General features: G+C 37.6%; 1 protein-coding gene across 3 annotated transcripts; it reads left to right on the top strand.

The window, feature by feature from the left end:
* Positions 1-864: 864 nt before the first annotated feature.
* LOC126754804 (tyrosine-protein kinase-like otk) lies at positions 865-17715 on the top strand. Of its 3 annotated transcripts, XM_050466942.1 has the most exons (9): positions 865-2435; positions 7298-7429; positions 7492-7653; positions 12792-13708; positions 14895-15330; positions 15453-16267; positions 16337-16497; positions 16585-16921; positions 17079-17715. In XM_050466942.1, exons 1-9 carry the CDS (start codon positions 2372-2374, stop codon positions 17169-17171), a joined length of 3117 nt encoding a protein of 1038 aa, XP_050322899.1. In that variant the 5' UTR covers positions 865-2371; the 3' UTR covers positions 17172-17715. The 3 variants fall into 3 exon arrangements, with proteins under 3 accessions (XP_050322899.1, XP_050322900.1, XP_050322901.1); XM_050466943.1 differs by lacking the exons at positions 7298-7429; positions 7492-7653; XM_050466944.1 differs by lacking the exons at positions 865-2435; positions 7298-7429; positions 7492-7653 and adding an exon at positions 11172-11513.
* The last annotated feature ends 134 nt before the right edge of the window (positions 17716-17849 follow it).

Genomic DNA, 17849 nt, shown 5'->3' with positions numbered 1-17849 from the left:
GGATTTTATTTAACATTAAATATCTTATTAGCCTTATCACACGAAGCAACTTTTGTTAAACTTGGTTTTTCCACAAGGAGAATCGCGCCGAGTTTCCCGTGTTTCTTTGTTCTTTACAGCAGAATGTTGTACGTTTTTAATTTTTTTTCTATCGAGTACATGCATTTGCGTATATAGAAATAGGCTTATTTTGAATATATACTAAATGTTAACATCTTTTGGTAAGTAATTTGCAAATATGTAACAAATATACATAATATAATATAAATATTTTAAAAAAAATGACGATAAAAAAATCGAATTAATTAACGATATTTTGAAATGTATGGATGAAGCCATACAAATTGATTCAGACGATAGTAAGATGCTTTTGATATATCTTTGTTTTAATAAATAAAATGTATTTCTTAATTGACAGAGCTGATTAATATATGTATGTGATAGAGTGGCCCAAATACCTATAATCAAAAAGAAGCGACAATGGGTTAAAGTAAATTTTTAGACAATGGGTTAAAGTAAATATGAAAGAGAATAAAAAACTATAGAGTTGCGCAACACAAGTTGCTCGTGTGAAGGTAATGGGCAACAGCAAAAGAGAATCGCCCGAGAATCAGCAACAAAAGTTGCTTCATGTAATCGTACACTTAACAAAGCTGCTCTCCCGGGAAAGGGTATCAAAATTTCTCATGAAAACATAACTACAAATACCATACAATCATCTGAAATTATTTTCTCGCATTTGTTTTGTTCTCTCATTCATTTTAAAGTACCTACCGCGTATGGAGAAATTGGGAGAGATAAGTACATATAAGTATATTGGAAACCGGCTTTTGGCAGAGATACTCCAATAGGATAGATGCCGAAAGGTAGCTGGGTGGTTGTTTAGCGTTTGGGTGTTCATTGCTGCCTGGCTGCGTGGTTAGCCGTTCGTGTTCCTGTTCTTCAACTTCAGTTCTTGTCGGACATTGAATGAATACGGTCGAGTTCTTGTTAAATACGCGCGTGTTATTAAACTCTTCATTTATGTGAGAGGGATGTGTATAATTGAAAATAAAATTTAATATTTTTATAAAAAAGTAAACATTTAACAACAAAAAATATTTATCATATGCGTTAAGAATAATTTTCGTTGTTGTCAGTGAATTTTCGATACAAGGCCTATTCATTCAAACGTTTTTTAATTAAGCTGTACGAAGGTAATTGAACTGTCTCGCGTCGATTTGTCGCAGTTGCAGACGCTATTCATTGATATATAATATAAGTATATTAACACGCCGCGCATATCTTCGCGATACATATTTCCTATGGACACATTAATGGATATACCATATACAAATACATATGTATGTACACATCAGCTAGTACACTTAAAGCAGCATATGAACTTACATTAATGAGCGCGTACAATTACCGACGACGGCAACAAAGTCGACGATTGTAGCTTCATTTGTTTAACACATACCAACACACGCACACCCATAAGTTTTCAGTTTGCTGTTGACGGTATGATTGTTGTTGACGGTATGATTCCACACAAACGATAGTGCCATCAATCGTGCCGCACGCCTCCTTTTATCACATTCGGCACAAATACGCGTCGACAGAGCCGTGGCCGCGAGCATTTCTCATTGCGCGGTTCGATTTCAAAGTTAAATAATACAAACAATACCCATAAAAAGATTACAAAAATACTATGCCGGTATGGTACAACAACATCAATTTATTAATTACACAAATATCGAATGCATTTTTATCTCTGGTTTCTCCTTCGCTCCGGTCAGAAAGTTAAAGTAATAGACAATAACCAGTGAATACCCAAGGCATATAGTGAGTGTGTACATAAGAAACGCGTTTATTTGAAAAGTGCAACGGCGAAAAAGTGAACATCAAACAATCCAACAACTTCCCTACCAAAACGGTACTAAATAAACTTGCGGCTTTCGACAATCAACGCTCGCCAGAAACATCGATGCATTTACGGCTGCACTGACCAAAAAGTGCGAAATTGCCGAAGTTCGGTACTGTGTTTATCTCCAGATACGTGTATGTCGATGCGTACCGGTGTATAAATGTACTAAGGAAAATAAATATTGGCTGGAAAACAACAAATATTTGCTTAAGTGCCAAGTGAAGTGAGTTGGTTGTGACCCCACACGCATATACATATGTACATACAGATGCGTTTTCCATTGCTTCCCTGCTTGGTGTAATATTTCTGTGAATAATTATTAAAACCATCGTTCACCCATAATAATCGTTTTCGTTATAAATTTACACCAATGTGGTCGTTGCAAATCCGCGGCCAGTAAAAATATATATATACTTTTACGTGCTTACTTCTGGATCTAAGAAAAATTATCCGATAATCGAAATGGATTCTTCCCGCATTTTTAATTGGTTATTGACTACAGCACTCTGTCTACTCCAACTAATAAGTGAGTACATCATAAAACCTAATCACAATTAAATGATAAATTATATGTGTATGTAGTTATATATAATACCGTGTCACACATACTTTAATGGCACTAAAAAGTGATACCTAGGAATCTAAACCGTAAATGTTAAGATAGATAGATTTATTGTGTGTGACTGGACCAAATTAAAGTTAGGGGAAGATAATACCGCTCTAGACCCTTGCTAGCTCCCATAAAACACTAATAATACTCATAATGGGCGATCACGACGAATCGCTCTAAAAGATCTGTTATTGTCTAGAATAAATAAAAAATGTTGCTTTATTGTCCTACCAAGGAGTTTTTGAAAGCTCGAATTTGATTATACCTTTTACCTTATTTTTCGGATATGTGTGGCTGACTCAGCCAGGTCAAAGCTTATCAACGTTCTTCTCGGTTAGTTTTATAGGGTAATAGTATATACAAGTATTTATCGAAACAGGGGAGTCTTGACATGCATACACTTTCATGTTACCTGTAAATATAAATTAAGATACATAATTAAGTTAATTACGAACAGCAATCTTAATGTTTTTATTTTTTTAATGGGCGAGTGTGTGTGCATGTGTTTATTGTCTATATGGCTTTGGCAAAAAGTTGTGGATATGCAAAGTAGCTGCCTTGATTAAATGTTGGCGGTCAATAACTATGTCACAAATTCTTTCAGTCCGTTACTCCTAGTAGGTACAACAAAATAGTACGTATTATCCACCTTCTGAGCTGTGGTTATTACTAACCTGTTTCCTATCATTCCACATGTAAAGTATATTGAAACAGTCATTGAGAATGTAACAAATACTTCGTTCGTTTCTATGAGAATCTTAATTTATTTAAATATCTACTTAAGTCCCTTGGAAGAACAAAGAGAGATTCTAGAGAACAGTCTTAGTTGAAGAGCCGATCTTATTGTGCTATCTTTCTGCATAGATACTTACATATCCATATATGCATGTATGTAGTGTGTACATAAATTTTCACATATACATACATACACATACATATATGTATAAGTGATTATAATGACGCAGCTTTACATTATTATATTATGTTGTACCATTGCAGTAAGTACTCGTAGTAGTAATGCTTGTACCTAGGTTCAGCACTATGATTGTTTCCGTCTCGTTTCGCTTTGTCTTCTTTGCTGCCGGGCTGGTATAAAACGAATTAATTTCTAGGGTTACTGATTTGTTCTTTTGTGTTATATTAAGTCGGATCTATTTTTATGCACGAGTGTGCTTTCTCCATTTGAGCAATTAGCCACTGACAATGCCTTTGTAAACCGTACCCAACTCACTTTTCTTGCGCTCCTTCCGAGTTTCCTTGTGCGGTCGCAAGACAATATTTTCCTTTCAGTAGCTGTCAGCGCTTACTTACTTACTAAAATCTTGTATTTGTTGGTTTGCATATTTTTTCCACATAAATAACTTAACATAAATTAGTCCACTTGAAGAACTCTTAAAAGACAAACTTAAGACTACAACCGAAATACTATTGGAATTTTTTTTTTTACTTCAAACAATGTGCTTCACTATTCCTTTGTATTTGGGCCGCCGTCGTAGCAAGTAATCATTTGTAGTTTCTTCCAAGGTTTCAGTTTCATTTGTCGATATCTGCTTTTTTCGCATTAAATATTTTCTAAGCGGAATCATCATCTATTTTGACATCGTTGTATTGTTCATGCAGTCCAATACGTTACGGAAATTTCGAAGTTTTCAGTTCACATTTCTGCCATGAGAGATTCTTGGGCACTCGCGAATTTATTATATAGGGATATTGAGCATTTAACAGCCCAGTTCTCCGCAATTATCCACAAGAATACATGTACATATATCTTAAAAGCAGCATTTATACACCTACTCATTTCTTCTAAAACCCAATGGTTCATCGATATTTACGTGCATAAAGTGTAGGATTATAGAAATTATTGACTGTTTATTTGCGGTTGCTGAGAGATTATGCCTGAAATTTTTTATCTGCTTTCATTCCTCAACAAATGGTATCATCCATTGTTTCTTTTCTACTTATGATTCATCCACAATCACTTTCGCGAATCTCGATGTACAATAAAATGCTTTCAGCAGCCACAGCAGGGCCAACGAAATCAACAATAAAAGCAAGGACAACACCGCTGATTGCCATTAATGCAGTTGCTGCCATTCAAATGTAGCGGCAGCAAACGGCGCCAGTTTAGGTCGGTGCAGTAAACTCTCATGGGCGTAGCGAATATGCTTTGAGGGGGAATTATCCATGTGAGGCCGAATTGGAACCAACTTACATTGCCGAATAAGAGGAAAAAAATATACGAATATACATATATATATATATATACATATATATTATAACCGATGCATTTTATGGGAGCGATACGCATGCGCTCCCCTTGCATTTTAGCGTTAAAACGTACTTAGGCAGTTACACGCAAGACACCGGTTACGAAAGTATTTGTGTATCGTCAATAAGTTGGCATTACCTGTTTGTACGTTACGCCACTGTAGCGAATAAGCCCTTTAGCAGCTTCAGACATTTTTGCATTCAACAGTCAGTTTGTATGTCCGCGCGCCAATTGTCTGCCGACCACTCAGTTTAGCCTAATTATCTGGTGTAGGCACTTTTTTGTACAACATACTTCCTCATCTTCTGGTTCCTCACATTCTTACTGTTTGCCGGCAAAACTTCATCAATGTGATCACAAGAATCTGTTTGAAGTGTTGCACACTAACTTTCGACTTTTGTTGCGATAGTATTGGATACTTGCGCTTCTACCTTCTTCCAAACCTATAAACGAACAATTTGAACTCATCGCGCCAATTTTGAACACTTCTGCGAAAATCGTTAAACCCTGGTAATATACTGCTAAAGCTATAGAGATCTTCAGTGAATTTTATTCGTACATTCAGCAAGCTGTGTTTAAAGCTTCGATGCCTTCATACCATCAAAATAAATTTGGCCCGACCTAACAAAAATTCCTCTAGAAAATATGATGTTATTAGTGATTTTAATAAAAGTTTTACATTAAAGATTTTTAGCGAATATTTTTTACCATATATGTACATCTGCATGGATGGATAGTAAATAATTAGGTATTGCACTGCGACCTAGGGTCGGTTGTGCCCCCTCTTATATCACATATGGTCACCAAGGTCCAGCATCATGAATAATTCCAGGAGCCTGCTGGGTGCTACTGAGGGGATGTGATCCCTGTCCACGTAGATGGAACCCTGGGCCCTAAGCCTGCTTCTGCAAATTGCTGGACAATCCAGAATAAGGTGTGCTGGTGTTTCCTATTCCAACTCGCAGTACCGGCAGTTTACGCAAGAGACTCTGCCCATGTTAGACAAGTGCTTCCTGAAAGTTAGGTTAATTATTTCCTTAAATCTAGAGAGGTTGTACCCTCCTAGAAGCAGCTTGGCATGGCACATTCCTGCTGTCTGCTGCCAGTACTGTTCTCTCTCCGCTCTCTCCTCCGTGCGGAGCAGCTCCTTAAGAGTGTGGGATCCCACTGCGATGCATGATTCTGGTCCCGTCATCTTGGACGCTGCCGCAGAGCGGACTAGTTCGTTGACTAGCTAGCTATAAGTTATATGCACATACGGTAATTCTACTTCATCATGCCTGATGAGGATTGATAAGGCTCAATTACCTCAATAAAAAAATTCCTTAATGACCTCAGATTTTATATCCACAGAGCAAAACTGAAGATTAGAACGAATACGGAATAATTCTGGAATAACAAAATAAATGGGGTTATAACATATATTCTTCATAACAATTAAAAATTCTTCATAAATGTGACAACAACAAATACCTAAAACTTTTTTGCAGCTTCGACTCGGTTATTTCTTCTTCTATATCCAACTGAATGCCTACATGTATTTAAACATACATATGTACATACATATAGTATGTACATTTGTACACACTGTAAAATTCTCAAAAAAAGTTTACTCAGTTGTCATTGGAAATACGAACGGTTGAGTTGCTGTCTTTATGGCTTCATGACACATAATGGAGAGGATCGAAAAACCGTGAAAAAGTCCTCATAAAAGGTGGAACGAAAACAACAACCGCAGAAGTCGCAAGACCATCGATTGTGTGTGTTAGCCATTACCACTGAGTACAAAGTTTTTCTAGCCATTAATGGATGGCGACGACCTCAAATGTTTTCCAACATCACTCCACATACACATACATATGTATGTATACACTTGAATATGCTCGTAAACAAATGTACGTTTGTACGGGCTCGAACTTGCATGTCCAATCACACCGGTGTGTACATATGTATGTCTACGGGTAATCGTTCATATACATACATATATATTTATGCAAGTATAGCTCCATATTTCAAACATTTGTGAGCTTGTCGGTTGCTGTGATGTCTGCCCGTGCACTTCCTTTCCTCCTTCCGCTTCCCTTGCCTGGCTGTCTGTCTGCCATCGCTATTTGTCTGGCTGCAGACGCGGTCCTCCATGTTGTTGCTATTCGTGCCGTTGTTCTGCAATTTGCCCGTAACGAGAGTTGGTTTGCGCTCTTGTCTTGCTGTTGTGCGACTTTTATTTTTTTCCTGTCTGTTTTTTTGGTTCGGCGTTACTCTTTCTTTTGTAGAAAATGCTTGTCCCTACTGTTGCAACGAAAGGTTGCTTATTTGTTCCATATTGTTGACTGTTGCAAATACAAGTGCTTGCGCGTCGTTGAGCTTTAAATGAGTTTTAAAACTTTTGCAAAATAGAAGCATCATTAAAGCGTATCTCGATTTCAAATTAGTATTATTTTTATCGTAAACGATATAACTTCGTTACACATAAAATGCATAGCTGATTATTTCAAATAATATTCTACAGCTTCCGCCCAATCAGAGTCATCGCGATTCATCACTACGCCTCAAAGTCAAACCGTCGTAGAGGGCGAACCAATTGTGTTTACATGTCGGGCAAGTTCTGCCGATGGCCTCCAATACGCTTGGCTTCATAATAGTAAGTAAAAGTATGCTTTATATGAGGTATGCCTGTCTTTAACCTCATATTTCTGACTTTAGATGTGCCGGTAAAAAATTCGACTCGTGTGCGACAATTGGAATCGGATCTTCACATTGAGAGTGTGCAGCGCGATGCCGATGTCGGTGATTATGTTTGCATAGCGACTAGCACGGCAAGCGGAGCTCGTCAAGCTTCACCCCCGGCACGACTTAATGTAATATGTAAGTAGACTTTTACAAACATTAGTTAAACTCATTGGAATATATGTACATATACAAACTTTCCTCTTGGAGTTGTTAATTATATTCAACTAATAATTAAATTAAACTCTATAAATAAAAGTAAATAAAATTTCGTAGTCATAATCAAATAATGAGTATTTAAAGTGATTAACGTCTGTCGTGGCAGATGTGCCACGAAAATTAGGTCCTATGAAGTCACGAACAAGCTATTTCTTTTTATCAGTTTATACATTTCAGCATTAATAGACTCATAAGCATTCATTTCTTTTGATTTGGAACCGCGAGTTGGCGCAATAACCGCGAAATCGTTGTCCATAAGTAAATAAAAAATCACTTCAATACGAAATGCCGGTATAACATATGTTAAGATGGCTCCAAAATAAGCAGTTGGTAGCATGTGTTGCACAGATTTTCGATTTAGCGTTGTTTTATCTTAGTTTTGTTTACTTTTCATAAGATGCATCAGCGCCAAGTTGCAGACTTCTTCATCTTAATTGACTGCAGTTTATGTTCTTGTGGTTATTTGTATGGAGTTTATGTTTACCCCGTCGTTTTTACGCTGTTTTCTGTTGTTGTCAGTACATTAAATATGGTTCCACACACGCAGTAGAATATGTACCTTTAGGTGCCTCGTGTCAATTCTTCAAATGGGCGCTCCAACTGCACTTGCTCGCCCCATTTACAATAGTATTCATTCTCAACTCGCCTCTTCATTTGGCTTTTCATATATTATGGGTCGATTTCCCTCTCCAAATGTCTTTCAACAAATCATTTACGTCTCGAGCGTATTCTCGCTATTTATGTACATAAATATAGAACACATGTATGTGTATACATATGAACACAATTTGTATATGTACACTCATTTATATGAAAAGAATTTACCATGTTATAAAACTTCATCTGCATTATACAAGTGTTTAATGGGAAGAGATTCGATAATCACCTGATTTTCTTACATTTTGATGTCAAATTTTACTATATACAAGATTTTTTCGGAAAGTAATAGGACTGAGTTGCTTTAAAAAAATGCATTTAATTCGTTACAATTCTTGAAAAACTTTTAAAATGGGCTCCTTCTGAGTCGAAGCAACGCTGCCAGCACGATTTCCAAGCGTTGAAGGCGTCACGGAAGCCATTCTCAGGAATAGCCCTCTGTCGTCTCAAAATACTTGCCTTTCATCGGCCTTCTCAGGCAAAAAAACAAAAAATTCTAGGGGGCCACATTTGGGCTGTAGGGCGGCTGCGGAAGCGTTGGGATGCCGGCCTTAGTTAGGTAGCTGTTCACAAAAAAGGCGGTGTGAGCCGGGGCGTTGTCGTGGTGCAACTTCCAATCGGCTGCGATGTCTTGTCGGACCCGATTGACCCTTCGCTTGAGTCTCTTAAGGACCATGAGAAACAAATTCAAGGTGGACAATGCCTTTGGTGTCAAAAAAGACAATGTGCATCGTTTTCACTTTGATTTGCTTATTCTTTCCTTTTTTGGGCGAGGAGACGCCGGCGTGTGCCACTCGGAAGATTGTCTCTCGGGATCATACTCAAAGATCCATGACTCGTCACCTGTGATTTCGTTATTAAAAAATTGGGGGCCACTTTCACACATGTTCAAATTTTCTTGGCACACTTCCACTCTGCTCTAACGAAAAAATCAAAATTCGGTGAAGCCATCTCAGCCGAGAGATAAAACCAGTGTTTGGAAAATTTTATTAAGAGTTGCCATGCTTGTACTGGCTCAAAAAGGGTCTATTTTAAAGATTTAATGTAATTTAAATGCAAACCTATAAGATTTTTATGTGATCTTCAGAATATACTTATATTTTCAATAGTCTTGAAAAATATAAAACAGTTCACATAATACCAGAGTAGGCACGTATGTTCCATAGCCACCACCTCTTGCCGCCATTTTTCTTGTTCTTATTTGGTTTTAAATGTGTGTGCGTATTTTTGATATAAGCACATTCATACATACATATAACTTCACGTGGTTCTGCCCAAGCCAAGTCAATTTTATTTCATGATTTGCTGAAGGCGACATTGCCTCCACCGCTATCACTGTTCACACTGCTGTCTTCCCGCTATTATTCTGTTATTCGTCTGCGTTCAGCTGCTGCTCGTAAAATTTTATGCGTTTTTCCGGCGTTGAAAACGAAAATGAAATGGAAGTTGGTGCACAATTCTGAACAAATGCCAGCTTCTCGTATTCAAGTCAAGCCGAGCCGGGGTGTAAATGTTATGAGCGACTGTAATGTTGGTAAACTTTACGTAGCAAATACACAGTATATACTATACATATGTATGTGTGTGGGGTATGGGTATTATGTGTGTGCATAACAAGTATTACATACTCTTGTTATGAGTGTTTGTATGCGGGTGGGTGATGGAAAAGCAGTGGGACATGGTGTGCGGAGGGTCGTTAGAATGTTTATTCCGTTAGTTGTTGGGTTGTGCTGATGTTCTGCCGTTTTTAACGATTTGCCTTTTTATTTTGTTTTTATGTTTTCATGCCGCTCTGCTGCATTTAACGACTTTTCTCCGTCTTCTAGTGTTATCCGGCCACCCCAATTTCAATTTTATAAGCCCGTTTGTGCGTATATATGTAGGTATCGGTGTAATGCGATTATTTTATACACTCTGGTGTTCTTTGCAAATGTTCTGATTTTTCCAACATTTCCTTAATATTTTTGTTTCACTTCCATGCATATTTGTGTTTCTTAAATACCATTTGGTTATAGAAAATAACTCTGAGAAATGAAGTATGAAGTCTCGTTTTTCGCCAAGTGAGTGGGTGGCATTGGCGTATTACGTCGCTCAAGATGTAGACAAACAACCCCGTGAAAATTACATTCCAATTGTAAAGGAACAGCGACTGACTTTGCAAACATTGTTTTTAGCGATTGTTGGCGATTGTTTCAATGTCCTCATTCATTCTCAACGGCATTCAGTAGATCCTTGGTTTGCCATTCATTGTCAGACAAATATTATTGCTTTTGTTCGCTTTCTTTGTTGTAAGGGGAATGATTTTGTTGTTTTTGCTCTCCTGTTGTTGACGTTTATTGTTTACATTGATGCGTGGGTTGGAGTGCTGTTGACTGTTATGTTCACTTCAATTGGGTGGCAGAGTGGTACTGGTATATAGGGTAGCATATACTGCTTCTTTGTGGAGACGGTGAGAAAATGTGTGTTAATATTGCATAAAAACGAAAATTGGTTAGCAACAAGATAATCTTTACCAAAGTAATTAGGCATTCAACAAAAATTTCAAATTTTAACACGAATTATGTATGTATGATTAACTTAGGAGTATGTAAGGTCATACATATATGCACTTTATTATAAAAATTAAATTTTTGATTCTATTCTTAGCAAAATACCTATGTAAATAATCTTAGGTTTAGGCAGTTAAGAGTCGTTTTCTCAATTTCTGCTTAGCTGCCATCTGTCAGTCAAGTTCTGGTATACTAAACCAAGACTTCTTCTTTCCCCAAAGAACCTTTTTCTTTTCAGAACTCAACTAATAAATGACTGCTAGTCAGACATAAACAGTCCTCATTCGTTTGCCATAGTCTTCAACAAAAGGGGGTCTCTCATCCGAGGCTGTTTAAACATTTTCATTGGGGGCGCTTTTTACGTGGCGGGTCCCAAATCCAGAGGATGTTTCGCCTTCTCACTTTAGCTCGCCTTCAAACGGATGTTTTTTGGCTATTCAGAGGATACTTGGTCCAAGGACTCGGCTATGACCGCGTAAGCGGTTTCGACGCCAGTAAAGAAGAAGAAACAGTCTTCATAGTCTCCCATAACTGGAAAATTTCATGAACACAACGTTTTCGAACACTATTTTGGTAATATTTCGTTCAAATTATCTTTGATAAACGGACAAGTTTTCATAAAATTTGTCAAGTAATTCATAGATCCCACTTTTATAAGTTCTTATTAATATTTTGTGTTCTAAGACATTTTTTTAAAGATTAAGACGTAAAATGAGCACAGCAAACAAATTGTCTGGTTCGCGCTGGCTCAACGGAAACTAATAGGAAAATTGTCATTCATTCACTCCTGGCTGAAATTTATTAATCGACAGATTTGCTCGCATTTATTAGATAAATAGAAATATAGTTCTGAGTTGCAGCTTCTAACTCTAAGAATACATTTTAAATAATGTTTTGCCACGCCCTCACATATAGACTAAGGGAACTAGCCGGACAAACACACTGGGATGGTGGGTGTTCGGTTATGACGAATTTCACTGTATTACTAAAACGAGTTTCGTAGTATCTACATATGTGTTTATATGTGTGTGATATAGATGGTTGATTGCAAATTTACATGTATGTATATATTACACATGTATTTACTTTCATTTGTATTCGTCTAGTTGAAAGGCAATTGAACTCACATCGCTCCTTGCATCGTCAAAGGTGCAGCAATGTAATCACTTCGCGTTAAATTTATTTCCGTCTTTTAACACCTTCATTTACCTTCGAACAATCAAAGTGAAATATTTCTCGCACTGCATTTCCAAACAACGTACTATAAACAAATTTTTTGTAAGGCTAAAAATAAAGCAAACATGTTAATTACAATCGCTGCATCAAGGTATAATTGATTGATAAACTTAACCTATTTGTTTACTCAGTATACGATCGCTGGCACGTCAGGGTTAGGTAGCAAAGAAGACTAGAACAGAGCACCAACATATGTATATAGTATGTACGTAGTGCTGGAAATGTTTGTCGTAAACCAAAAACTAACTATCTAAGTAAAGGAATGGCAGCCGACAGTTAATATTGGTATGTTGATTGGCATTACCTACCTGAATTATCTTTTATCTATGCAGAAGCATTTTTAAATTTGGTTGCTAAATAAATTATACGTGTGAGTTCAATTTCAATGTAGCAGGAGGAAATAAATGATTATAATTTCTATTAGCGCTATGTATTCGTATATTCAAATAGATTACACTACTTTCGCTATACACTCCAAGCTAAGTAGCAGCCAATCAATCAAAGGTTTTATACTCATACTTAAAAAAATTCGTTCACCACCTTAATTTGTAAGCCACTTCAGTTGCCAATACTCCGTTTTACCTCTCTTTAATATCTTATTTCGCCAATTTGCAGGGATTCAGGCGGCTTCTGTGCAATTGTCAAGCAGCAATCACAATGAAGTCACTCTCAAGTGCCATGTGGAGGGCTCTTCTGGCGACGGAATGCTCGAAATCGAATGGTTCCGCAACAGTGAAAAATTGAGTACACTCAAAAATATTGAACTGCAACAAAATCGACTTATTATACGCCAACCCAGTGCCGCAGATAGCGGACTCTATCGCTGTATAGCCTCTAATGCAGCTGGGCGTGCGATGAGTAAGAAAGGCTACGTATTAAAATGGTCGAACAACAAAAGTGGTTCGTTTGAACGCGACAGCGCCAGCTTTACGTCTTCCAGCTGCATTCCGCGACTCAAGAAAAATCAAAAATTGCCCATAAACGCTATGAAACAGATATTTCTTTGCCGTGGCAAGCGCGGTGATCAGACAAGCGAAGACAAATTACCAGCCGCTACAGATGTTACCATCACAAAGGGACCAGTCAGCAAGCAAGTCAAAGAGAATGAGCCTACAGAAATGATTTGCCTACATTCAGTACCGGAAAAATATCATCAAGTGCAGTTACGGTGGCGAAAGGACGGTAAAATATTTCGTATGGTGGAACTCGGTGCATCTGCTACCTCATCCATGTCTGCACCCACTGAAACCGGCAAGGAATTGGCACCACGAGAAGATACTCGCATAGTGCTCAGCCGATCTAATGGCTCATTGCTGTTCAGCAATGTGTTTGCAAGCGATGCCGGGCAATATGTTTGTCAAATCTACGTGGACGGTCTTCGCCCCATTACTTCGGAACCTGCCGAGCTACAAGTCATCGAACAGTTAAAGTTCATGCCGCAACCGACGTCAAAAAACTTAGAACTGGGTAGTGTTGGGAAGGTGCATTGCAAGGCGCAAGGAACTCCATCGCCCAATGTCAAATGGATACGGGTGAGTAGAAGTTGCATGCCACAAGTAAAGTGGCATTAAATACACAATACTACAAATGTTAAAGAGCTTATATGCTGCTGCTGATGATGGTCATTATAATACGAATATTCAGCACAAGCTGGAGACAACGAAAAGATGAAATATTAAATGTTCAAACAACATGGCAGTGCCACAAAAGCTCAACGGCTTTTTCACTTACCATTGTCTACTTTAAGTAAAACTTGGTGAATGCTTCTGTTCACTTTTCAAACAAAGGCACAATAAACGATGAAATAGGCATGAGAATAGAGACAACTTCAGCATGCCTCACTGAGTTTCTTGGCTGTTGTTTTTTGACAAAGAGAAAAAAAAATATCATATAAAAAACTGTAAACATATTGCTAAACTTGAAAACCTTATGGTTGTATACAGTTTTAATAAATTTCTGAATTTAATCGTCAAATACTGCAAGACTGCCTTTAAAGAAGCTGGAATTGAATATCTATTAGAAATTAGCTGTACTGATATTGACTTGCATTAGTCCTAACTTTCGTTTATGGCTACACAAATCCAAATCGTCCCTATGGTCCTGTTTTAAAATGCCTTTAATAGATAGGTTTGAGCTCCCTGCATTAGTTTCAGGTTGACTGCAGCACAAAGTGATAGAATCACTTTGGAAAATGAAACTGCGGCTACCCAAACTTGCAGCCAATACAAACACAAAAAAAATCTCGATAGCTGGGCGAATTAGTTTGGACTATTGCCTCAGCGTCCACTTTTATGCACAAAAGTACATTCATAGACGTATGATTACCTGCGGTGGTCCAATAGTTACACTATTTTAAAACACACGCCAACGTGTCGAACACACATAGTATTTATATGCAGATACCACAAAGCTGACGAGCTCAAGGGCATGCTTCAAACGAACAACCGACAATTGTTTCTGATGCCTGAAAAAATTTGAAAACACAGCTTTTTTGCTTTAATATGTACATATCCACAAACTTCAAAGGATTTACTATTCATTCTAGTTGTAGTTTTTTGTGGAAACATAATATTTTTTTAATCCTTAATGGATTATTATGTGTGCACATATGGGATGCATGTGGTTGAAATTTCCGTACAAACTTAGTAATATATTTTAATTAGTAATGAGTAAAATATAATATTTTTATTTATATTGCATTCATCAATTTCCGTGTAGGAACCTGGTGCTCAATTGCCCGAGGCAATCGATGACATCAACGGTACCTTAATATTCAAGAACGTCAGTGCTGAGCTCCGCGGCAACTACACCTGTGTGGCGAGCAATTCGCAAGGTCATATCAATGCCACTGTTACCGTTAATGTAGTAGTGGCACCACGATTCTCCGTTGCTCCCGAAGGTCCTATCGAAACTGGTGAAATGGGGGTGGCGGTCATGCACTGTCAGGCAATTGGCGATCCCAAACCAACAATAAAATGGGATAAGGACTTGAAGTATTTAAGCGTGAATAATACGGACAAGAATCGCTTTCGTTTCCTGGAGAATGGCACGCTCGAAATACGTGACGTACAGCCGGACGATGAGGGTCGTTATGGATGTACGATAGGTAATAGTGCTGGACTGAAGCGCGAAGAAGTGCGATTCGTTGTGAAATGTGAGTAAAGTTAATTTTAACCATTTTCCATTGAATTTAAAAATAATAAAACAAGAACTGGTTGGGGCTGGGGGTTTCTTAAAAGCGAAATATTTGCTTACAGTTTCCTTTAACGTTTGCAGCTTCTGATGCAACATCGGAAGAATCCGGTGATGGCTTTCTAATTACACGAGCTGTTCTCATCACAATGTCAGTAGCTTTTGCTTACATAATTTTGGTTGTTGGTTTAATGATTTGGTGTCGCTTCCGTCGTCAAGCGCGTAAAGCACGCCTTAATGAAGCGAATAAAGATAACCCAGAGTCCGGTGAGATGGGCAAATTACCCGAAAACGAGCCATGCCTGCCAGATCACGCTTCTTCGGGAAAAGTACGCAAAGTAAATGGTAACAACAACCCGCGTGGCAGCGGCAATGAAGCAGCGAAATCCGATGACACTGCTTGCAGTAACCACTCCAAAGGCTCAAAACGTTCGCACGCCTTGGATCAGCTTTCCCTGCCACGTTCTGGTATCTCTGAGTTGATACAAATAGGTCGCGGAGAGTTCGGTGATGTTTTTGTGGGAAAGGTGAAAGCGTCGGTTATTCGCCAAGTAGATGAAAAAGATAACGAATCGGAAAGACACAATGCCAGCGATAATAATTGTGCAATCACTTCAATCGAAAAACGACGCTCGAAAACGTCAATGGACGACATCGAAGAGATACGAGAAGAGCAGGAAACAGGAAGTGCCGATGGTGATACAACTTCTACAACAACAGATGAATACAAATTAGTGTTAGTGAAGGCTTTGAATAAGTTTAAGGATGAAAATATTTGTCAGGAGTTTAAAAGGCAAATCGATATGTTTCGTGCTATTTCACATAAAGGTGTGGTCCGATTATTTGGCTTATGTCGTGAAAAAGATCCTCATTATATGGTTTTAGAATACACCGATTGGGTGCGTGCAATATGAAAATTATACCAGTGAATATCATTTAATGACTTATACAATTTTTACTATAAATAGGGTGATCTGAAGCAGTTTCTTCTAGCCACTGCCGGGAAAGTGAATACTTCAAATAATTCTGCTCAATCTCCTCCGCCATTGCAGACCGGACAAATTTTGGCGGTAGCATACCAAATTGCACGCGGTATGGATGCCATTTATCGGGCTCGATTCATACACAAGTAAGCATTTTGCAATCACATGACCTTGTAGAAGTTTCATTATAGCACATTTCAATTTACCATTATCATCGTGTTTCATTTTGTAAGGGATTTGGCGACCCGTAACTGTGTCATCTCTAGTGATTTCATTGTAAAAGTATCATATCCCGCCCTATCGAAGGATAAATACAGCCGCGAGTACTTCAAGCATCGCAACACTCTTCTACCCATTCGTTGGTTAGCACCCGAATGCATTCAAGAGGATGATTTCACAACTAAGAGTGATATCTTTGCATTCGGTGTCGTTGTTTGGGAATTATTCAGCCAGGCCACGAAAGTACCTTTCGAAGAGCTGAGCAACGAAGAAGTCATACAACGCAGCCAATCGGGTAATTTAGATTGGGCATGTGCAAGTGGTACACCGGACAGTCTCAAGGATATTTTGGTGAGAATAACATTCATGATACATATAACAAACTTAAAATAATTAAATATTTATTCGTAATTAATTTACTAAGAACATTTTTTTTTGTTTTGAGGACGTTGCTGAATGCATTTGAATACAAATTTAACAGTTTTTGCACGTTTCCTTTCTTTTATAGGTTACCTGCTGGAACTCTAACCCTAAGGAACGACCCTCATTTAGCCAACTGTGCTCAGCGCTCAGTAAAGCAATGCAAAACGGTGATAAATAATTTTCATACATAATATTACTTCTACTTAAAATATGATTTTACGTGTAAGTAACATATACATATATACATATATATATTTATTTAATTAGCTGCATAGATTAATTTCGAGGGATTTTAGTGTTAAGTCTAAAAAATTTGATTCCAATAATTATCGGCTAAGTAGTTTCCAGAATTCTAAATGGTTTGATTATGTAAGTGTATGTGGACTTTGACTGAGCAGTTGTGGAAAATGTGTTAAACACATCGATAAAGAGTACTGGTTTATTGCCGCCTAAAGTTTCTTAGAAATTACCCGCCAATCAGCTCCACAATATTTATGAAACAACTGGAAGAGTACAGATAAATGCATTTACTAGATTTAACTAATAATCGATTTGGTTGTACAAAAGTATTGGACATGCATATATTTATAGCCAGAAATAATGAAAAAGTAGTATTTTAATTACAACATTTACAACAAACATATGTACATACACATCCACTTACCATATAAGATATTTGTGAAATTATTTGCAATGTATTGAAAACTAGGAGCAGCTACAAACCGAAACTTCCAATTAAGTTTTCCTTAGAATAATTAACATGTTTACATATGTACATGTTTTATATGTGTGTAGGTATAAGGTGGGTAATGACATCTTCTTCAAAATGTATTATATGGCATGCGTACTTTGAGCT

Source organism: Bactrocera neohumeralis, chromosome 4, assembly GCF_024586455.1.
Source record: "Bactrocera neohumeralis isolate Rockhampton chromosome 4, APGP_CSIRO_Bneo_wtdbg2-racon-allhic-juicebox.fasta_v2, whole genome shotgun sequence".
Classification (NCBI taxonomy): Eukaryota; Metazoa; Arthropoda; class Insecta; order Diptera; family Tephritidae; genus Bactrocera; species Bactrocera neohumeralis.
This window is presented reverse-complemented; position numbering and strand designations above follow the sequence as displayed.